The sequence below is a fragment of the Salmo salar genome, chromosome 06 (assembly GCF_965601325.2).
Source record: "Salmo salar chromosome 06, fSalSal1, whole genome shotgun sequence".
NCBI lineage: Eukaryota > Metazoa > Chordata > Actinopteri > Salmoniformes > Salmonidae > Salmo > Salmo salar.
In genome coordinates this window covers 38,884,808-38,907,745 of record NC_138296.1, presented here as the reverse complement: position 1 = coordinate 38,907,745, position 22,938 = coordinate 38,884,808, and the positions used below count along the sequence as shown (strand labels likewise).

The following is a 22,938-nucleotide window of genomic DNA, read 5'->3' as shown; positions in this document are numbered from 1 at the left end:
TTTAGCCCCAATTCTCCCTTTTCTGAGAATATTTCCAGTAAAAATGAAGGTCGAACAGAAGGTGTTGTGTGCACCTTGCTCAGTATTAGCCACAGGAGCATTATACACTCAACACAATTATAAACACAACATGTAAAGTGTTGGTCCCATGTTTCATGAGCTGTAATACAATATCCAAGAAATGTTCCATACTCACAAAAAGCATATTTCTCTCAAATGTTGTTCACAAATGTGTTTACATCCCTGTTAGTGGTTATTTTATCCTTTGTCAAGATAATCTATCCACCTGACAAGTGTGGTAGATCAAGAAGCTGGTTTAAAAGCATGATCATTACACAATGACAATAAAAGACCACTCTAAAATGTGCAGTTTTGCCACACAACACAATGCCACAGATGACTCAAGTTTTGATGGAGCATGCAATTGGCATGCTGTCTGTAGGAATGTCCACCAGAGCTGTTGTCAGAGAATCTTAGGTTAATTTCTCTAAGATAAGCCACCTCCAACGTCATTTTAGAGAATTTGGTATGTCAGTATGTCCAACCGGCCTCCCAACCACAGAACACGCGCAACCACGCCAGCCCAGGACTTCCACATCCGGCTTCTTCACCTGCTGGATCGTCAGAAAGGGCGGGGGGTGATGAGGAGTATTTCTGTCCGTAATAAAGCCCTATTGTGCGGAAAAACTCATTCTGATTGGCAGGGCCTGGCTCCCAAGTGGGTGTGCCTATGCCCTCCCAGGCCTGCACCCCTGCCCAGTCATGTGTTATCCACAGATTAAGGCCTAATGAATTTATTTATATTTACTGATTTCCTTATAAGAACTGTAACTAAGAAAAATCCTTGAAATTGTTGCATGTGGCATTTATATTTTTTATTCAGTGTAGGTTTCAACATTTGGGAGGAGAAAGAACCTAAGAACCTGATCAATAGTTTCTTCCCACTGTAAAAAGTCAACATGGTTGGACTAGATCCTTATTCAGGGCAGTGCTTGTTAAATTGTCAAATTGAAATATTCCCAGGCCATTCAGTATATGGAGACACCCAAAAAGTGTCTGTTTAATAGCTGCAACAAAGAAATCAACACATTTATTCAGTTCTTCCCTTTTGATTCAAATCATAATCACATTTCCACAGCAGACCATATCACACATTTATATTTTATATCCGTTTAACCCTTTTTATTTTAATATATATATTTTTAAATATAAAACCATTACTTACTGGGTAAATACGGACAGAGAACCTTTGTTTAAGATCACATTTCAGTCCTTTCACTGTGGGTGAGGCAGGATACACCATTCATCTCCCAAATGTTTGTGTGTGTAATATTTCAAAAATCGGTCCATTCATAAAATAATGTATGTCCATAAGATGATGGGCAAGGCTCCAGCTGTGAGTCTGAGTTGGCGAAATAGAGTGCAGAACAACAGTTAAGTCCTTGTTGTGTGCGCTAAAGGGCCCCTTATGTCTGGGGGTGGGAATTGTTCTGTTCATAAATCCGTGAGAGTGTTTGTGCGGTCCGGTGTGACTCAGTTTTCAGGCCTGACCTGCTCCAGCGTGGACTTGAGGATGTTCCTGGCGCTGCTGCACGACTCCAGGGCCTGGATGTGTCTGAAAGTCACAAATATACAGTTACACACCTGCAATGATGGACAGTTTCACCTTACATCATTACTGTTTTTAAATGCAGCAGCCTGACAACATAGGAACATGGGTACATTGTGCAATTTGGAGCATATTGGCAATATCCTTAGGGAACTTTGTGCCAATGTGGTGTGTTAATCTGCAGTCGGAGAAGGTACCTGAGAGCTACGCTGCCACCATCACTCATGCCCTTACCGGGACATGAAGGCCTCCAGCACGGCGATGTGGTCCTGGGGGAAGTAGTCCTGACGCACAACGTACTCCAGGGCCTGCAAATGACCAGGTACCACACGTACCGGCTTCACCTTGTCCTCACTCTGAATGAGACAGAGAGAGGGGGAGACCCGAGGGCTACAATAATACAAGGCGGAAGAAAACCAGGAGTTTTTCTATAAATTTATAGAACGTGTGTGCATACCTTGAGGAGTCCCAGCATTACTAACAGCGATGATACAAAGTTGTAACCTTGGAAGGAGGGGCTAGCGAAGGCTTTCCTGAGAATTGCATCTGCAGAAAAAAGAGGACATATACTTAACATGCGGTCATACAGATGAACGAAAAAAGTTGCATAGCCATAGACTCAGTCATCTGGCCCCATGTCTTCAGTAAGTACTCAGAAATAAGATAAGTGGCCCTTACCAATACTGTCTAGGACAGCACTCTTAACATCTTCATCTTCCTCATTGTACACAGAGGAGATTTTCAGGAAAGCCTCCGCTGTCTTACCAGCATCAGCCACATCTACCTGGAAAGAGAAGAACAAGGACAAAAGGTTAAACACGTCACCATCAACCTGTTTCAGCCTACTGACACACACTGTATGTCACCTCAGGTTTCCACTAAGTAGTTTGCTGTATAAGGTACTCATAACAGGGTGTGTTAACCACCTGCTGTTCGAAGAGCAGGGCCCTCTTGGTGCCCAGTTTGAGAAGCTTGTCGGGGGATGGGAAGCAGAGGAAGGAGGAGGCATCTGGGGGTCGGGGCACTGACGGAGGGGAGGAAACCTGATTCACACTGCTGTCTTCTTCCTCCACATCATCATCCTCCTCATAGTCATCCTCTTCCTCATCTTCATCATCATCATCCTCCTCCGGCTCCCCTTCATCGTCGCTGCAGGTAGATACAAAGATTACACAAAAAGATTTTCTCATGGCGGCTTGTGATAAAAGACAGGATGGTTGAGGTCCAGTGTGGGTAAGTCTAAAAGTATAAACTAATTTAATATATCAATCCAGTACCTGAGTGATCCCAGCAGGTCTCCCATGTTCAGGCCATCCATTACCTCTCTGAGAGCATCACAGCCCTCTTGCCCCAGGCAGTTACCTGGCAGTACCAACACAAACACACACAACACAAAGTCACACATGAACTCTACAGATCCTACAAAAACACTACCAGCCGATGCAACATTTTCAATCCAGTTTTCATGTGTTGTAAGTCAAGTGCGTATCCAACATGTACCATTTAGGTCTAGTTTCTCCAGTGTGGCTTTGCCCTCGACTGATTGTGCCACCAGCAGTGCAGCTTCTCCTGTGATCTCCCCGAATGACAGATTCAGCTCCTGACAAAGAGGTAAAAAAAATATGGGTATGAGTCAGGTGCTGCCACAGCAGAGGGAAGTGTATGAACACACATTAATTAACAATCAAGCGCAGTAGATGTTCCTGCAGCCAAGGGTGGGACCAGTGCTACCCTGTACCTTGAGGATGGGAAGCCCTTCAGTGACTGCCTCGGCGATGGCTATAGCACCCTCGGAACGCACCAGACAGTCTCCAAAGTTTATCACCTGGACACTTCGCAAATGTTTCAGAGCCTGAAGGGGGCACAAAACACGCAGTGTCTGTCATAGTATGGCAAGTGCATTTGAGCATACATCAACTTCATGAGTTTCATTGTCATACGGCCTTCATACTTAAGGCAAACCACTACTGTACCTGTGCCATGGCGATAGCTCCTTTCTTAGTGAAGGTGTTGTCGTTGAGGTTGAGGACCCGGAGTTGGGGGTTGTGTTGCATGGCAGTGGCCAGAGCAGTCACTCCAGGGTGGTTGATCCCATTCTGGGGCACGTGCACCTCCTCCAGACTACCCATCAGCTGAGGTCATACAGTAGCATCAGACAGAGATAGCTATATAGACAGTATATGGCTTGTCACTGTCAGTACAGTTTAATCATTGACTCAGTGGAATTACGTTGGAGTGTTCGAGGAGCTTTATCCATGCTGCTGCCAGTACTAATGCTAAAGAGCTCCATGTGGACCACTGTGGTGACTAACTGCATATACTCTACAAGTCCAGATTGTCAGAAATTCTGATATGTTCAGCTCAGGAGCCAGTGTCTGTACCTGGAAGGCCTGGGCGAGGGCAGTGGCCCCATCGTTCTCCAGACGGTTTCTGCCTGCGATGAACACCTTCAGCCCGAGGGGGGTGCCCTGTGCACTGGACTGCTTATAGCACTCCGTCAACGCTGCAGCTAAGATCTGAGGAGAACACACATACAGAGCACAGTGAAAAAACTACGTTGGAAAAAGTTAGGATTGTCATGATAGATATTAAATCATGATATCACTTCTCAAATGACAGCACTATTCAACCTTAATACAAGCTATATATTTCATACGAGAAGTTAAATTAGCTTTAGATCTTCTCTTAAATTATACTGACTACATTACAACTAGCAGGGGGCAACTTCATGTTGTGGAGTCTGCTCAATAACGCAATTCAGCTCCTATCAAACTGGAGACATTCTGCCCACCTTGCCTCCACCAATGCCCATGCCGCAGTTGTTGAGCCTCAGTTCCTGCAGTGTGTGACAGGCAGTGCTCTTGAGCAACTTCTCGATGCCCTTCACCCCGTCTGGTCCAAAGGCGTTGTCACTGAGGTCCAGCACGGTCAGTCTGGCGCCCGCTGTCATCAGGGCCGCACCCAGGGAGTTCTGAATAGGGGAGATGAAGGCTGAGTTTACAATCCCAGACCATCTTTCATCTATCAAAGGTAGCAAGTATTTAAAAAAAATTAAGTCTCACCAGGGCTGGAGGGATCTCAGAACGCAGTCGCCCAGTAAACATGTCACTCCAGTAACAGTACTGAGGGAGAGAGGGTTATATAAAGGGTTAGCTAAAGTATTGTCTAGCTTGCCATACATACATACATACATACATACATACATACATACATACATACATACATACATACATACATACATACATACATGAAAGCAAGATAGAACAGAGCCAACAGTGGGTACCTCATCAAAATCAACATATGAGATCATCCATCTCTCTCCGTGTGGCACTCAGTGGAATACCTGTCCTCTGTACCACGAACAATGCAATCAAAACACACCTCATCTCATAATCACTCCGTGACTGGTACCTTAAATTCACTCTTTGTCTCCAGGGCTTTAGCGATGGCCTGTGCTGCCTCCACTCCATAAGTGTTCCCCTCCAGCCTGAGCGCTTGCAACCCCTTGAACTCCTGGATCTCTTTCACCATCTCTTCCACTGGAAAGAAGGAGACAGAGGGAAAGATTGAAGACACAGACCATGATTGTTTGAAGAACAATACATTGGGCTCCCGAGTTTAGCAGCGGTCTAAGGCACTGCATGTCAGTGCAAGAGTCACTACAGTCCCTGGTTCGAATCCAGGCTGCATCACACCCGGCTGTGATTGGGAGTCAGATAGGGCGGCGCACAATTGGCCCAGCGTCGGCCGGGTTTGGCCGTCATTGTAAATACGATTTTTTTCTTAACTGACTTGCCTAGTTAAATAAAAGGTTACATTTTTTGTTTTTAAATACAACAAAAAAACATTTTGCAATGGACACCACCTTGTACTTGAACAACCTATTGGATGACAATTGGAGGAGCATAAACATAATGAGTCAATGGTCAATGGTTGGAATTCTTACCAGATTGTGCATTGTCGAATTTGCGTCCTTGGCCTTTATAACTCAACTCTCCCTCAGTCACCTGAGTTTTGGCCAGAGAGTCAGCCAACTGGGCAACAGCATCCGTCGCCATCAGGACACCTGAGGAACATACTAACTTATGAACAAGAACATGCACTACTTACTTAAGCAACACATACTATACCCGCCAAAGACCCAGCGTTACCAAACACACATGCAGTTTGAAGTGATGTAATAAACATTATTCATAGTTAGCTAGCTAGTTAACTTTAGCTAATATACACAGGAAGTGGAAAGTTGCTATGTCTGCAAACGTTGCTAGCTTGCTATCATTGTGCTACTCTCTGGAAGAAGTGGAAACCCTTACTAACTAATGTTAGCCAAGTAGCAAGATATGTTTAGTGTTGTAACTATCTGGTAACGCGTTATAAACACTTGGCATACACCATCTCATGCCAGGATAGTTGATGCTAACTAGCTAGGTGGAAAAAGCTGAACGTGGTTGATCATTTCCAATGGTGTGATAAAGCTGGAAATGTTCCACAAGAATACAGCCATCAAAGCAAGTTACTTAACGTTGTTCTGACTTGGCAAAATCATAACATGTTAGCTAGCTAGCTTAGCAAGCTAGGAAGAGCAGGGCATGCCCTGCTACGGCCATCGACCAACTTGATCTGATAAATATGGCACCTCCCCTCACGTGTGACCTTACTAACGTTTCCCTGAATACATTTGCAAGCGAAAATGTCTCTGAAGAAGTACGAAACGTGTACCAATGCTTACAAAATGCAAATTTCTGCGTATAACTAGTTGTTTCCAGAACAGCGCTGTCTGTCCCACAAGCTGTCTCCCGCTCGGTTCTGACGTTTAAACACTTCGAGGACCATGGCTGACGCGAGACACACGGGACTTGTAGTTCCAGGCAGTTTCGTTGGCTCATCTTCTTCTATTACATAATGGCGGTCCGCAAACAAACGTTTAAGTGCATGCCGCCGCCACCTACTGTGCTGGAATGTACGATCAATCATGATCTGCCCAATTCTGTACTAGCTGAAAAAATTATACAAAAACTATTTAAAAAAATAATCCCTACTAACTTCTGCCTCCCCCTGCCCCCCAAAAACTCCCCAACCCCATTAAACTTTATCTATATCATGCTGAAACACTCCACCCTTAGGATTGTTCAGCATGTCAACAACCATTTCAACAGTAACATCTGTTACACCCAATATCTCTTTTGCCATCTCCACAATGACCTTCAACCTTGCATTTCTGCTTTCCACAACCTGAGTAGCATTGATAACCTTACCAATAAAAGCTATGAAGTCTACTTTATTCATTATCAAAGTGTCCTTTGACACTGCACATTCATGCCAGGACCAGCAGAAACCCCACCCCCGACATTAGGTCTAGCCATGGAAGCTCCATCATTCCACACTGTAGCTCCACCAATCTGTCTTACAGATTCTGCATACGATACATCATGACTGCTTCTATATCTCTGAGCCTCTCTAGCCTCTCTCTGCACCTGGCATCCACCAAATGCTGCGCTATGTTCCCCCCACAATTATAACACATAACTTTCACATTGCTCCCACATTCACCATAATCATGTTCCCCTCCACACTTGGAATATATTTTCCTTCCTTTACATTCTACAGCTACATGTCCCATTCTTTGGCATTTAAACGCCACAATGGGGATGGGACAAATAACACTGACATTTAAACTAAGGAATCCTATCCGTACTTTTCCAGACAAAACCTTATCAAACCTCAGCAGCACTGATAAGCTTTCACTTCTGATCAACCTTTTGTCCTCAATCACTCCTTTCACATTTTCTTTAATATAATCTATGGACATTGATATTGGGACCCCAGTGATGCCTCCCCTCAACCTAGCTTAAGCACCTGGGACATGGCTTTTCATTTTATTCTCATTATGCTTTTCTATTTTCAGAATATTCTCTTGCTGAGCCTGGCTACCACAAAATATGAACAATATACTATTTCCAATGAACCAAGCTAATTTGACTTCTTTCTCTATGGCATAAATTAGTCGGATAGGGTGTAAATGAGGCCTGTGGTCTCATCAAACACCATCACCACTTTCCACTCCAACACAAAGTTACTCTTGCTTCCTACCTTGGCAGTCTTTATGCTTTCTTTACCAGATGCTCCGCTGCTTTCTGTATCATGATCTCTCTTCTTCCTATATCATTCCACTACCGACCATTCCGGCCCTACTCCTCCATACCATCAGAACGGTCATCCATATTGTTCGCATTCCAGCACAGCTGTCGCTTCACCAATCTTCTCTCCATTTCGTCTGCACTACTCCCTGCCATCGCTCTCAACAATCAAAATAGCCTCTTTGGCTAATCTCATCTAAACCTTTATTTTATGTCAAAAAACAAAAACTCTTAAAAAAAACAGTGATACTGAACAGTGTAGCTATATTTACAGATTTATTTGATCAGATTCTCTGAGATATATCTCTCTGCACAGGCCATACAAACGCTTCACACCGCGTGGCAGCTGCCACTCTAACCTGGTGGTCCCAGCGCGCACGACCCACGTGGAGTTCCAGGTCTCCGGCAGCCTCTGGAACTGCCGGTCTGCAGCCAACAAGGCTGAGTTCATCTCAGCCTATGCTACCCTCCAGTCCCTAGACTTCCTGGCGCTGACGGAAACATGGATTACCACAGATAACACTGCTACTCCTACTGCTCTCTCTTCGTCTGCCCACGTGTTCTCGCATACCCCTAGAGCATCGAGCCAATGGGGTGGTGGCACTGGAATCCTCATCTCTCCCAAGTGGACATTCTCTCTTTCTCCCCTGACCCATCTGTCTATCTCCTCATTTGAATTCCATGCTGTCACAGTTACCAGCCCTTTCAAGCTTAACATCCTTATCATTTATCGCCCTCCAGGTTCCCTTGGAGAGTTCATCAATGAGCTTGACGCCTTGATAAGTTCCTTTCCTGAGGATGGCTCACCTCTCACAGTTCTGGGTGACTTTAACCTCCCCACGTCTACCTTTGACTCATTCCTCTCTGCCTCCTTCTTTCCACTCCTCTCCTCTTTTGACCTCACCCTCTCACCTTCCCCCCCTACTCACAAGGCAGGCAATACGCTTGACCTCATTTTTACTAGATGCTGTTCTTCCACTAATCTCATTGCAACTCCCCTCCAAATCTCCGACCACTACCTTGTATCCTTTTCCCTCTCGCTCTCATCCAACACTTCTCACTCTGCCCCTACTCGGATGGTATTGCGCCGTCCCAACCTTCGCTCTCTCTCTCCCGCTACTCTCTCCTCTTCCATCCTATCATCTCTTCCCTCTGCTCAAACCTTCTCCAACCTATCTCCTGATTCTGCCTCCTCAACCCTCCTCTCCTCCCTTTCTGCATCCTTTGATTTTCTCTGTCCCCTATCCTCCAGGCCGGCTCGGTCCTCCCCTCCTGCTCCGTGGCTCGACGACTCACTACGAGCTCACAGAACAGGGCTCCGGGCAGCCGAGCGGAAATGGAGGAAAACTCGCCTCCCTGCGGACCTGGCATCCTTTCACTCCCTCCTCTCTACATTCTCCTCTTCTGTCTCTGCTGCTAAAGCCACTTTCTACCACTCTAAATTCCAAGCATCTGCCTCTAACCCTAGGAAGCTCTTTGCTACCTTCTCCTCCCTCCTGAATCCTCCTCCCCCTCCCCCCCCCCCCTCCTCCCTCTCTGCAGATGACTTCGTCAACCATTTTGAAAAGAAGGTTGACGATATCCGATCCTCGTTTGCTAAGTCAAACGACGTCGCTGGTCCTGCTCACACTGCCCTACCCTGTGCTTTGACCTCTTTCTCCCCTCTCTCTCCAGATGAAATCTCGCGTCTTGTGACGGCCGGCCGCCCAACAACCTGCCCACTTGACCCTATCCCCTCCTCTCTTCTCCAGACCATTTCCGGAGACCTTCTCCCCTTCCTCACCTCGCTCATCAACTCATCCTTGACCGCTGGCTACGTCCCTTCCGTCTTCAAGAGAGCGAGAGTTGCACCCCTTCTGAAAAAACCTACACTCGATCCCTCCGATGTCAACAACTACAGACCAGTATCCCTTCTTTCTTTTCTCTCCAAAACTCTTGAACGTGCCGTCCTTGGCCAGCTCTCCTGCTATCTCTCTCAGAATGACCTTCTTGATCCTAATCAGTCAGGTTTCAAGACTGGGCATTCAACTGAGACTGCTCTTCTCTGTGTCACGGAGGCTCTCCGCACTGCTAAAGCTAACTCTCTCTCCTCTGCTCTCATCCTTCTAGACCTTTCTGCTGCCTTTGATACTGTGAACCATCAGATCCTCCTCTCCACCCTCTCCGAGTTGGGCATCTCCGGCGCGGCCCACGCTTGGATTGCGTCCTACCTGACAGGTCGCTCCTACCAGGTGGCGTGGCGAGAATCTGTCTCCGCACCATGCGCTCTCACCACTGGTGTCCCCCAGGGCTCTGTTCTAGGCCCTCTCCTATTCTCGCTATACACCAAGTCACTTGGCTCTGTCATATCCTCACATGGTCTCTCCTATCATTGCTATGCAGACGACACACAATTAATCTTCTCCTTTCCCCCTTCTGATAACCAGGCGGCGAATCGCATCTCTGCATGTCTGTCAGACATATCAGTGTGGATGACGGATCACCAGCTCAAGCTGAACCTCGGCAAGACGGAGCTGCTCTTCCTCCCGGGGAAGGACTGCCCGTTCCATGATCTCGCCATCACGGTTGACAACTCCCTTGTCCCCTCCTCCCAGAGTGCTAAGAACCTTGGCGTGATCCTGGACAACACCCTGTCGTTCTCCACTAACATCAAGGCGGTGACCCGATCCTGTAGGTTCATGCTCTACAACATTCGCAGAGTACGACCCTGCCTCACACAGGAAGCGGCGCAGGTCCTAATCCAGGCACTTGTCATCTCCCGTCTGGATTACTGCAACTCGCTGTTGGCTGGGCTCCCTGCCTGTGCCATTAAACCCCTACAACTCATCCAGAACGCCGCAGCCCGTCTGGTGTTCAACCTTCCCAAGTTCTCTCACGTCACCCCGCTCCTCCGCTCTCTCCACTGGCTTCCAGTTGAAGCTCGCATCCGCTACAAGACCATGGTGATTGCCTACGGAGCTGTGAAGGGAACGGCACCTCCATACCTTCAGGCTCTGATCAGGCCCTACACCCAAACAAGGGCACTGCGTTCATCCACCTCTGGCCTGCTGGCCCCCCTACCTCTGAGGAAGCACAGTTCCCGCTCAGCCCAGTCAAAACTGTTCGCTGCTCTGGCACCCCAATGGTGGAACATGCTCCCTCACGACGACAGGACAGCGGAGTCAATCACCACCTTCCGGAGACACCTGAAACCCCACCTCTTTAAGGAATACCTAGGATAGGATAAAGTAATCCTTCTAACCCCCCCCCCCCCTAAAAGATTTAGATGCACTATTGTAAAGTGGTTGTTCCACTGGATATCATAAGGTGAATGCACCAATTTGTAAGTCGCTCTGGTTAAGAGCGTCTGCTAAATGACTTAAATGTAAAATGTAAATGTAAATATCAGTGCTTGGGAGAACTCCAGTAGCCCAAAGGACGACTGATGGCGATATTCAAGTCACAAACCATGTTTCCATCTACAGTTTTTATGTGAGTAATTTTATTTGTATTTATTTTATTTCACCTTTATTTAACCAGGAAGGCTAGCTGAGAACAAGTTCTCATTTACAACTGCGACCTGGCCAAGATAAAGCAAAGCAGTGCGTCACAAACAACAACACATAGTTACACATGGAATAAACAAACATACAGTCAATAATACAATAGAAAAAGTCTATATACAGTGTGTGCAAATGAGGTAGGATAAGGGAGGTAAGGCAACAAATAGGCCATCGTGGCGAAATAATTACAATATAGCAATTAAACACTGGAGTGATAGATGTGCAGAAGATGAATGCACAAGTAGAGATACTGGTGTGCAAAGGAGCAAAATACATTACAGTATGGGGATGAGGTAGTTGGATGGGCTATTTACAGATGGGCTATGTACAGGTGCAGTGATCTGTGAGCTGCTCTGACAGCTGGTGCTTAAAGTTAGTGAGGGAGATATGAGTCTCCAGCTTCAGTGATTTTTGCAGTTTGTTCCAGTCATTGGCAGCAGAGAACTGGAAGGAAAGGCGGCCAAAGGAGGAATTGGCTTTGAGGGTGAACAGTGAAATATACCTGCTGGAGCGTATGCTACGGGTGGGTGCCGCTATGGTGACCAGTGAGCTGAGATAAGGCGGGGCTTTACCTAGCAAAGACTTATAGATGACCTGGAGCCAGTGGGTTTGGCAATGAATATGTAGCGAGGGCCAGCCAACGAGAGCATACAGGTCGCAGTGGTGGGTGGTATATGGGGCTTTGGTGACAAAACGGATGGCAATGTGATAGACTGCATCCAGTTTGTTGAGTAGAGTGTTGGAGGATATTTTGTAAATGACATCGCCGAAGTCAAGGATCGGTAGGATTGTCAGTTTTACGAAGGTATGTTTGGCAGCATGAGTGAAGGATGCTTTGTTGCAACATAGGAAGCCGATTCTAGATTTAATTTTGGATTGGAGATGCTTAATGTGAGTCTGGAAGGAGAGTTTACAGTCTAACCAGACACCTAGGTATTTGTAGTTGTCCACATATTCTAAGTCAGAACCGTCCAGAGTAGTGATGCTGGACGGGCGGGCAGGTGTGGGCAGCGATCGGTTGAAGAGCATGCATTTGGTTTGACTTGCATTTAAGAGCAGTTGGAGGCCACGGAAGTAGAGTTGTATGGCATTGAGGCTCGTCTGGAGGTTAGTTAACACAGTGTCCGTAGAAGGGCCAGAAGTATACAGAATGGTGTCGTCTGCGTAGAGGTGGATCAGAAAATCACCAGCAGTAAGAGCGACATCATTGATGTATACAGAGAAGAGAGTCGGCCCGAGATTTTAACCCTGTGGCACCCCCATAGAGACTGCCAGAGGTCCGGACAACAGGCTTTACGATTTGACACACTGAACTCTGTCTGAGAAGTAGTTGGTGAACCAGGCGAGGCAGTCATTTGAGAAACCAAGGCTATTAAGTCTGCCGATAACAATGCGGTGATTGACAGAGTCAAAAGCCTTGGCCAGGTCGATGAATACAACTGCACAGTATTGTCTCTTATCAATGGCGGTTATGATATCGTTTAGGACCTTGAGCGTGGCTGAGGTGCACCCATGACCAGCTCGGAAACGGAGAAGGTATGGTGGGATTCGAAATAGTCGGTGATCTGTTTGTTAACTTGGCTTTCGAAGATTTTAGAAAGGCAGGGCAGGATGGAAGAGGGGATGACCGCGGCAGCTTTCCAATCTTTGGGGATCTCAGACAATAGAAAATAGAGGTTGAACAGGCTAGTAATAGGGGCTAGTAAAGTCATACTTATAAAATAAAATCCCGAAAGCTAATGAAACAGAAAGTTTCGGTACAATTTTATAAATGCCAACAAATTTGTTCATTCGACATGGTGGGATCCTTTTGTGTTGGTAAAATTAATAATGCGAGAAATGGTGGTGGAAACCAGTGGAGGCTGGTAGTAGGAGCTATAGGAGGACAGGCTGATTGTAATGGCTCAAATGGAGAAAATGGAACAGAGTCAAACGTGTGGTTTCCATATGTCTGATGTGTTTGATACCGTTCCATGAAATCCATTCCAGCAATTACAATGAGCCTGTTCTCCTATTGCTCATACCACCAGCCTCCTCTGGTGGAAACGCATTTATGGGCAAATTTATTGATATATACCTCTTTTATGTCCCGCCTACCATGTGGGGTGACTGGCAATAGTGTTGGCCAATCACCAGTCAGCACCACATTCATGTTCTGTGTAACTTTAATTTTGGGGCAGTTGACTTGACGTATGGCCACAGCATAAAACCCAGATTGTTCTGAGCTAAAGTTAGTCAGTCCTTAAATGCGTTTGTTGTTTGTGTACAATAAACATCAGGGAAAGAATAAGGTTTGTTAGGGTCTTTCCACCTACGTCCTCCACATTAGCTGTATAGTACATTATTAGCTAGTTAGATTCACAGTGCTAACCAAGTTAGCTAGTGTACTGAGGTGATTGAGCATTAGCTAATGTTAGCTCACAATCAGTAAAGATTTCAAACCACAACACTGGTGTCAGAAGTTATTTTTGTTGAAATTTGTGTTATTTTTGTGAGCCATCTAATCTTTTCTGTGGACTTACAGGCATTTTTGTGTGCTTTTGGGCATTCTCACTGATTGTGACATTGCTAGCTAGCTTGTTAGCTAGATTCAGTTGCTGGATTCAGGTCTCACCTCCTTCTCCGTGTGCTGCAAACCAAATATTTGTATAATGTTCTATCTGTGTGCAAGCCCTGAACTTGTTTCTATGGCAACCCAGAGGCAACTAGAACTGTGAAAACAAGAGCCTGCACTGCAGAGGCACAGCCAGGCCTATTTTTGTTCAGATTATAATTTTTTCCTCTTCTGGATTTTTTGTTTTTTCATTTTATTTTCAACAAAATGGTATCTGAAGTTGAGTGCGTCCCTGCTTGGCTTCCAGCATACCTGGGGGAGAAGATTGAGAGGATATGGGACCTGATGGAGAGGAGTTTGGACCAGTAAGAGAGGAGGGAGGTGCAGCAGATACCCAGTCCTAACAGCAAAGCCGGAGGAGAGGGGGAGAAGAGAAGTGCCAGTGCTGCCCCCGGCAATGGTGTACCCAGCATTTGTGAGCCCTCCAGTGACAGTGACCAGCCCAGCAACCCGTGACCCCAGCGACGGGGATCCCAGAGGCAGTGACCCAGCGATGGTAACCTCAGCGACGGTGACCAGACCAACGATGGTGACAGCAGCGGCGGTGATCCCAGCAGCAGTGATCCCAATGGTGGTGACCTCGGCGGCGGTGACTAGACCAACTATGGTGACCCTAGTAGTGGTGATCCCAGCAACGGTAATTCCAGCATTCTGCAGCCCACTCTGAGGTCACTGCCCTCGACACTGGGCAAGGCCCCCACCATGCCTCGAATTTCCCGGCGGCATCGACGGCCATAGCCATTGCAGCCCTTGTGTGGCTGTAATACCGCCTAAAAAAATCCATTCCTTTTGGCCATTGTGCCCTTGGGCTTGAAATAATAATTATAATTCCCTTCTTCCGGCTACCAATTGCCCTGCTCCAAAGCACCTCTCACTCACATGGCTTTCTTAGATATCTCAGTTCTGACATTAACTCCAGAAGTGCTGACCTCTTGCACCCTCTACAACCACTGTGATTATTATTTGATCCTGCTGGTCTTCTATGAACGTTTGAGCTTGAAGAACGATCTGGCCTTAATGGCCATGTGCTCTTATAGTCTCCAACTGGCATAGCAAGAAAAGGACTGGACACCCCTCAGAGCCCTGTTCTTCTCTAGGTTTCTTCCTAGGTTCATGCCTTTCTATGGAGTTTTTCCTAGCCTCCGTGCCTCTACATCTGCATTGCTTGCTCTATAGGGTTTTAGGCTCTGTTTCTGTATAAGCACTTTGTGACAACTGCTGTTGTAAAAAGGGCTCTATAAATACATTTTATTGATACATTTTTAGCCAATGCCCATCACGTGCTCGGGTCTTTCTCGCAGGCATCACAGCTATGAAGTAGACTACTAGTGAAGACAGACCAGAGGTGTGGACTCGAGTCACATGACTTGAATTTGAGTCTGACTCAAGTCACAAATTTGATGACTTGAGACTCGACTTGGAATAAAATAAAATAACTTGAGACTTGACTTTGACTTGGACCCTCAAGACTCGGGACTCGACTTTGACTTGAGACTGGTAACTTGAAATTATGTGTAATGTTTTGTCACTCATTTTCAGTGGCAATTTTAGCATGTAAATGGTGTGGGAAACGCCAAAACATTTTTTAGAGGCATGCCAGCAAAGCCACTACACAGCACAACACAACATTAAACAATACATTCATTTCACTATAATGGTAACAAACGGTGCCCACAAACTTAGGGCCTACAAAAGTTGTCCCAACAGCAGAGTCCCAACAGCAGTCCCAACACCGATACGTTTTAGATATAATTTCTCTTCATTATTTGTCTTCATATGACAAATACTGAATAGGATTTGCCAGTAGATTGTCGACTTGATTCTTGATGATGAAATTCTACACAAGGACACACAAATTCAATCGTAAATGAATCATCATTTATTAACAGAAGCTGGAGAGGTCACAGTCAAACTTAGATGCATAAAGTACCAGTCTGAAGTGAGCGCCACCGAGGCAGTCCCCTTAGTTCTCTTATATACTGCTTACACAGACAAGTTATATTTGCATGATTCAGCTTATTCCTTATTTATAATTAATTCATCATTAAGGTTTGGTTCATGCATGTGATTGACCACTACTGGTTCATGCATGTGACCGACCAATACTGGTTCATGCATGTGACTGTCACACCCTGATCTGTTTCACCTGTCCTTGTGATTGTCTCCACCCCGTCCAGGTGTCACTTGTTTTCCCCAGTGTATTTATCCCTGTGTTTCCTGTCTCTCTGTGCCAGTTTGTCTTGTATGTCCAAGTCAACCAGTGTGGTTTTCCCGTGCGCCTGCCTTTTCTATTCTCTTTTTGCTAGTCCTCCCGGTTTTGACCCATGCCTGTTTCTGGACTCTGTACCTGGCTGCCTGACCATTCTGCCTGCCTTGACCTCGAGCCTGCCTGCCAGCTACTCCTGGACTCTGAACTGGTTTTGATCTTTTGCCTGTCCACGACCATTCTCTTGCCTACTTCTTTTTGGATCAATAAACATCTAAGACTCCAACCGTCTGCCTCCTGTGTCTGCATCTAGGTCTCGCCTTGTGCCCTGATAGTGACAGACCAATACTGGTTCATGCATGTGACAGACCGATACCTCACAAGGCTTCTTCTCTCCAAGCTGAGACCTTGAAACTGAGATATTCTTTCGGTCTCAAAACAAGGTTCCGGAAGTACTGCCAAATTGAACGAATCCTCACTATCAGTATTTGCAATCAGTCACTTGCATGAACAGAGAAATTGGTTATTAGAAAAGTACAAACCTAAAATGTTCCATCACACATGATCAGTCCAATCAAAGCTACGGTAGATATAACATGATTTGACATCATTTTATCTGTGGCCAATGACCTTGAGCCTTCTTGGATGGGCACCCAAGGGGCTTTAATTTTTGAGCTCTCCCTGTAGATTTTGCAGTGACATAGTGTCCCCATGAGTTACAGAACACTGAGCCAATCACGGCGCAACTAGAGAACATTACCAACCCCTACAATCCCGTATTTTCCGCTGGCTGCCCCAACCCCACAGAAAGCACTGAGCTAGGCTGAAATACCTGCATTTTGGAGCCTTACTCAAGAAGCAAAAAAGAGATCATGTTTGTATGCATCTTAATTAACTCTATTTTTTATATCATTGTTTGCAAACTGATATGTGACACGTATTAATGGCAAAATAACATGCAAAACAGGCACACCCCCCCAAAAAATTGTATTTTATTAAACTTTTGTTTTCCAAACCTTTCCCTTCAGACATAAACAAAAGAGGGGAAGGAAGTTGTGTTGGGGACGGAATTGAGTTATTGACTAGACTGGTGGGGGTCGGGCGTGCAGGCGGCTCGGGCTGGCTGGGCGGTCTGGCTGAAATGTGATAGAGGAGGTCTTAATAAAGTCAATAAAAAGTTAAGTCTTTACTTTATTCGTAAGAGTTGTTCATTAGTTAGGCTATTGGTTAAAGCTGCAACACAATATTGATTATTTCATTATCATTGATCTAGTTCAGTCTTAACTTAAGCTAACTATCAATAACTTTTAAACATATTTAATAATGATCTCTCACCTAGCTTGATGACTGTGTGCATTTTTGCTTACTTTTTGTTGTTCTAAATCAGGCGTCACCAACCCTTTGATCGCGGTCGACAAGTCGATCTTGGAAGCATTCCAAGTCGATCGCGAGGAGTTTTCAAAATCAGAGAAAAAAATATCTTATTATTTATGAATTCAAATGCGCCATGTGTGAGCCCTGTGTGTAGTGTTGGGGTCGAGGGTCGGGGGAGGGGTTTATCTGGCCAATCAAATACAGTTTCTATTTTTAACATATGACAAATTACGTCCCTGACTCCCGCCTTAACTAGCCAGGCACTTGTTGTTACGCTCACAAGCTATCAAGCTAACGATATGCAAGCTAATGAAATGATGGCGGAGGCACAACGGAAAAAGCAAAAAACATATAATTTTCATGTAGAATGGGAGCACGATTTTCTGTTCACCGTAATTAAGGACAAAAGGATTTGCCTGATTTGTCACCAGGCTGTAGAGCTTGCCAAAAGGGGTAACGTGGAGCGGCACCACTACACCATCCACCTTAAGTTCAAAGAAACCTACCCGCTAAAGAGCACACTTCGTTCAAAGAAAGTTGATGAGCTCAAGTCTGTATTGAAAGCACAGAAGTCAAGGGAGCTAGAAAGCGTGCTATGGAGTAGACGTGCTTGGCTAGAGCTCCGATCTATTTTGAAACAAATTAATATTTATCTTAACCTCTCACAACCTATAACTTTAAACGTTGTCTGGCAATATGACAAAGGGAAAAGGCACCAAAAAAGGGGGCGCTAAACAAGATAATTTGAAGGGGATTGACAACGAGCCAATTTCAACATCGCCGACCCACGAGGAGTTAGCTGAAGATGCTAGCTCCCAAGAGTTCCCCACAGATCCTACTCAATGTGACATACTGGCTGCCATAAACTCACTAAGCAAGAAGGTGGACATAAGGTTTGCTGAAATCTCAAAGAGTATTGGGACTTTGCCTGAAACTGTGAAGGCAACTAACGGAAGGGTGCATGAGGTTGAGCAGACGACAGTCGATCACGTGGCCAGGCTACAGGACATAGAGAAACAGTGCGCAACATTCAAAAATTACAACAAAAACCTGAAAGCCCGATTGGGAAATGCTTGAGTTGCATTCAAGATGCCAGAACATCCAAATATTTGGGATCCAGGAGGACACTGAAAAAGGGAAACCCACTGAATTCGTCTCGGAGCTGATACTGGCATTGCTGGGGAGGGAACACTTCAAAACGGCCATCCTGATCGACCGCGCACACAGATCACAGGCAACGAAGCCGGCCAAGGGCGCGCCACCAAGGCCATTCATTGTACGGCTGCACTATCCCCAGACCAGGGATCTCATCCTCAAGCTGGCTAGTCAAAAGTTCCCCCCTAACTACAACGGAGCCAGGGTGTCTTTCTACCCAGATCTTACTTTGGAGGTGAGGAACCAACAGAAAGAGTATGATGAGCTACGCAACAAATGCAGGCCGGCCAACATCCGATATGGATTCCTCTTCCCAGCCCGGTTTAAGGGGACAGTTGAGGGATCAACACGTACGTTTGACAACCCAAAAGAGGCCGATCTGTTCTTGTCAAGGAAGTTCCCTGGCTGAGGATACAGAACGGCTGTGTCAACCGGCTAAATGACCAAATACAGGCCAGGAATGTGTTTGAATTTCCTGCCTATATCTTTTCGATCAGAAGATCAGAAATTGGGACTTATATGATGGGTGAGATGTTGTGGCTTATTTTGCATTATTTAGCCTATCATGTTTTAACGCCACTCACCCCCTAATGTGAGAGTTGTGTTATTTACTATTAGTTTATATGCGGAGCATCTATAGATGACGAGTTAGTTCAAGCTGTATGTCTAGACACCCTAAAGTTTGTGTGATAGTCAAGGAGTGCTTCGTTTGGGGAAGACACTCAATAAAGGGACGGGGGGATGGGGTCTGTGTTTTATGTTCACATTTATTAATACAGGTGGCATGACAAACTCCCGCACGGCGGGACGTTTTTCTTTTGGGCTTTGTATGACAGCAACAATTTGCTCTAAAATAAGATATGCCACATAGTGACCGAGCACAGAGTAGACCTAGTGGAATAAAGATAGTCAGCTGGAACTGTAATGGCTTAGGGCATGTCGTGAAATGAGTTAAGGTTTTTTCTCATCTTAAATCACTGGGGGCTGACATAGTGCTTCTTCAAGAAACTCATATTAAACGCTCCATTCAGGCCAAGATACGAGTCGTGTCACGACTTCCACCGAAGTTGGCACCTCTCCTTGTTCGGGCGGCGTTCGGCGATCGACGTCACTGGCTTTCTTGCCATCGCCGCTCCATTTCTCATATTCCATTGGTTTTGTCTTGTTCCATTACACACCTGGTTTTCATCCCATAATTACTGCATGTATTTAGTCCTCTGTTCCCCTCCATGTCTTTGTGTGTAATTGTTTGTTTGTTATGTGGATTATTGTTGGGCGCTTTACTTTTGCTATGTTCCGTGTTTTTGGCACGTTATTGTTTTTATGTGCTGTCATTTGTGGTACGGATTTAAAGTGCACCTGTCCACTACACTGTGCTCTCCTGCACCTGACTTCGCCTCACGTACACACCCTTGACAGAATTACACACCAAACTATGGAGACAGCAGGAGCAAGGACCCCGGTTAGAGGAGTCGAGGAGCGCATCCAGGAACATTCTGCTATGTTACATCATCTTGGTGCCATGATGGATCGCGTTGTCCAGACTATGGACCGCTGGGAGAGACAGGAAGTCTCCCCAGTGCCTCGACCAGCGCAACCGGGGTTACCTCTACCCGTCCCGTCCGGAACCAGTCCCAGTGGGATGCGTCTCTCCCTTCCCAGGGAATATGATGGGACGGCAGCACAGTGCCAGGGATCCTGCTACAACTGGACCTCTACCTGGCCACTGTGCACCCAGCTCCCTCGGAAAGGGAGAGAGTGTCTGCCCTCGTCTCATGCCTCTCGGGGAGAGCTCTGGAGTGGGCAAACACCATGTGGGGAGAAGAAGACGCGGCGTTGGACCACTCCGGGGAGTTCACCCGTCGCTTCCGGGCCGTCTTTGACCATCCACCTGAAGGTAGAGCGGCGGGGGAACGGCTCTTTCATTTGAGGCAGGGGATGAGGAGCGCCATGGAATTCGCCCTGGAATTCCGGACCTTGGCCGCCGGAGCAGGCTGGAACGACAGGGCCCTCATCGGTGCAGCCTGTGCGAGGATGTCCGACGTGAGCTGGCCTGCAGGGATGCCACCATCTCCTTCGACCAACTGGTGGATTTGTCCATCCGGTTGGATAACCTGCTGGTCACCCGCGGACGTCCAGAGGGGGCTCTGTCGGTGCCATCCGCTCCGGTGCCCATGGAGTTGGGAGGGGCTGCGCGTAGGGAGACTGGAGGAGGAGCCATCACGTGCACCATCTGTGGCTGCAGAGGCCACACCGCTGGTCGGTGTCGTGTCGGTTCCTCTGGGAGTAGAGGCAACAGGCAGGGCACTCTGGCGTCACCCCAGGTGAGTCTGCACTACTCATCCAGAGTCTTCTGTTGACCACCTGTTTGTACCTGTTTGTTTCCCTGATTTTCCCCCACATTCCCAGCATAAGGCGCTCGTCGATTCAGGCGCAGCTGGGAATTTTATCGACAGAGCGTTAGCCCTTAGTTTAGGGATCCCCATTATTCCTGTAGTTAGACCTTTCCCGGTTCACGCTCTGGATAGTCGACCATTAGGGTCCGGGCTAATCAGGGAAGTCGCCATCTCCTTGGGCATGGTGACGCAGGGGGGTCACGAGGAGAGAATCAGTCTCATCCTCATTGACTCCTGCGTTTCCCGTGGTACTAGGCCTTCCCTGGTTAGCTCAGCATAACCCCAATATCTCCTGGCAACAGAGGGCTCTCAAGGGGTGGTCGCGAGAGTGCTCGGGGAGGTGTGTAGGGGTTTCCGTTGGTGCTACCACGGTGGAAAGTCCAGACCAGGTCTCCACCGTGCGCATCCCCCCAGAATATGCCGATTTGGCTCTCGCCTTCTGTAAAAAAGAATGCGACTCAATTACCACCTCATCGACGGGGGGATTGTGCGATAAATCTCCTGGTAGACGCTGCGCTTCCCAGGAGTCACGTGTATCCCCTGTCGCAAGCGGAGACGATGGCTATGGAGACATATGTCTCTGAATCCCTGCATCAGGGGTACATTCGGTCATCCACTTCACCCGCATCCTCAAGTTTATTTTTTGTGAAGAAGAAGGATGGAGGTCTACGCCCGTGCATTGATTATAGAGGTCTAAATCAAATCACAGTGAGGTACAGTTACCCACTACCTCTTATCGCCACGGCGATTGAATCAATGCATGGGGCGCGTTTCTTCACGAAACTGGATCTCAGGAGTGCGTATAACCTGGAGCGTATCTGGGAGGGGGACGAGTGGAAGACAGCGTTTAGTACCACCTCTGTGCATTATGAGTACTTAGTCATGCCGTACGGGTTGATGAATGCTCCATCAGTTTTCCAATCCTTTGTAGACGAGATTTTCAGGGACCTGCACGAGCAGGGTGTAGTGGTGTATATCGATGACATTCTGATATACTCCGCTACATGCGCCGAGCATGTGTCCTTGGTACGCAAGGTACTTGGACGACTGTTGGAGCATGACCTGTACGTCAAGGCCGAGAAATGCCTGTTCTTTCAGCAGGTTGTATCCTTCCTAGGGTATCGCATTTCCACATCAGGGGTGGAGCTGGAGAGTGACCGCATTGCAGCCGTGCGTAATTTGCCGACTCCCACCACGGTAAAGGAGGTGCAGAGATTTTTAGGGTTTGCCAATTACTACTGGAGATTTATCTGGGGTTTTGGCTAGGTGGCTGCTCCCATTACCTCACTGCTAAAGGGGGGTCCCGTACGGTTGCAGTGGTCAGATGAGGCGGACAGGGCTTTTAGGCAGCTAAGAGCTCTGTTTCCTTCGGCTCCCGTGCTGGCCCATCCGGATCCCTCTTTGGCGTTCATAGTGGAGGTGGACGTGTCCGAGGCTGGGATAGGAGCCGTGCTCTCATAGCGCTCGGGTACGTCACCAAAACTCCGCTCCTGTGTTTTCTTCTCGAAGAAGCTCAGCCCAGCGGAGCGTAACTATGATGTGGGGGACCGGGAGCTGTTGGCTGTGGTTAAAGCGTTGAAGGTGTGGAGACATTGGCTTGAGGGGGCTAAACACCCTTTTCTCATCTGGACTGACCACCGCAACCTGGAGTACATCCGGGCAGCGAGAAGACTGAATCCTCGTCAGGCAAGGTGGGCCATGTTCTTTACCTGTTTTGTGTTTACCCTGTCCTACAGACCAGGTTCCCAGAATATGAAGGCAGACGCACTGTCCCAGCTGTATGACACAGAGGAGTGGCCCATGGATCAGACTCCCATACTCCCAGCCTCTTGCCTGGTAGCGCCGGTCGTGTGGGAGCTGGACGCGGACATTGAGCAGGCGTTGCGTACAGAGCCTGCTCCCCTC

At 47.0% G+C, this 22,938-nt stretch overlaps 1 protein-coding gene across 2 annotated transcripts; it reads right to left on the bottom strand.

Moving 5' to 3' along the window:
- Window positions 1-850: 850 nt before the first annotated feature.
- On the bottom strand, window positions 851-6,473 carry LOC106607164 (ran GTPase-activating protein 1). Of its 2 annotated transcripts, none has more exons than XM_014203805.3 (15): window positions 6,339-6,473; window positions 5,556-5,675; window positions 5,021-5,148; window positions 4,672-4,731; window positions 4,401-4,580; window positions 3,991-4,125; window positions 3,583-3,741; window positions 3,348-3,461; window positions 3,110-3,209; window positions 2,887-2,971; window positions 2,536-2,758; window positions 2,288-2,393; window positions 2,067-2,155; window positions 1,807-1,965; window positions 851-1,615 (listed from the first exon to the last, which is right to left on the bottom strand). In XM_014203805.3, exons 2-14 carry the CDS (start codon window positions 5,665-5,667, stop codon window positions 1,840-1,842), a joined length of 1,617 nt encoding a protein of 538 aa, XP_014059280.1. In that variant the 5' UTR covers window positions 5,668-5,675; window positions 6,339-6,473; the 3' UTR covers window positions 851-1,615; window positions 1,807-1,839. The 2 variants fall into 2 exon arrangements, with proteins under 2 accessions (XP_014059280.1, XP_014059279.1); XM_014203804.3 differs by having other exon boundaries at window positions 1,844-1,965.
- Window positions 6,474-22,938: the final 16,465 nt, after the last annotated feature.

Bases quoted from the DNA above. Each gene is read 5' to 3' on its own strand.
- LOC106607164 (XM_014203804.3), bottom strand. From the start codon at position 5,667: ATGGCGACGGATGCTGTTGCCCAGTTGGCTGACTCTCTGGCCAAAACT. The intron at 3,462-3,582 runs GTACAGTAGTGG...TGCCCCCTTCAG, and splicing joins GAGCTATCGCCATGGCACAG to GCTCTGAAACATTTGCGAAG. The intron at 3,210-3,347 runs GTACAGGGTAGC...CCTCTTTGTCAG, and splicing joins AAGGGCTTCCCATCCTCAAG to GAGCTGAATCTGTCATTCGG.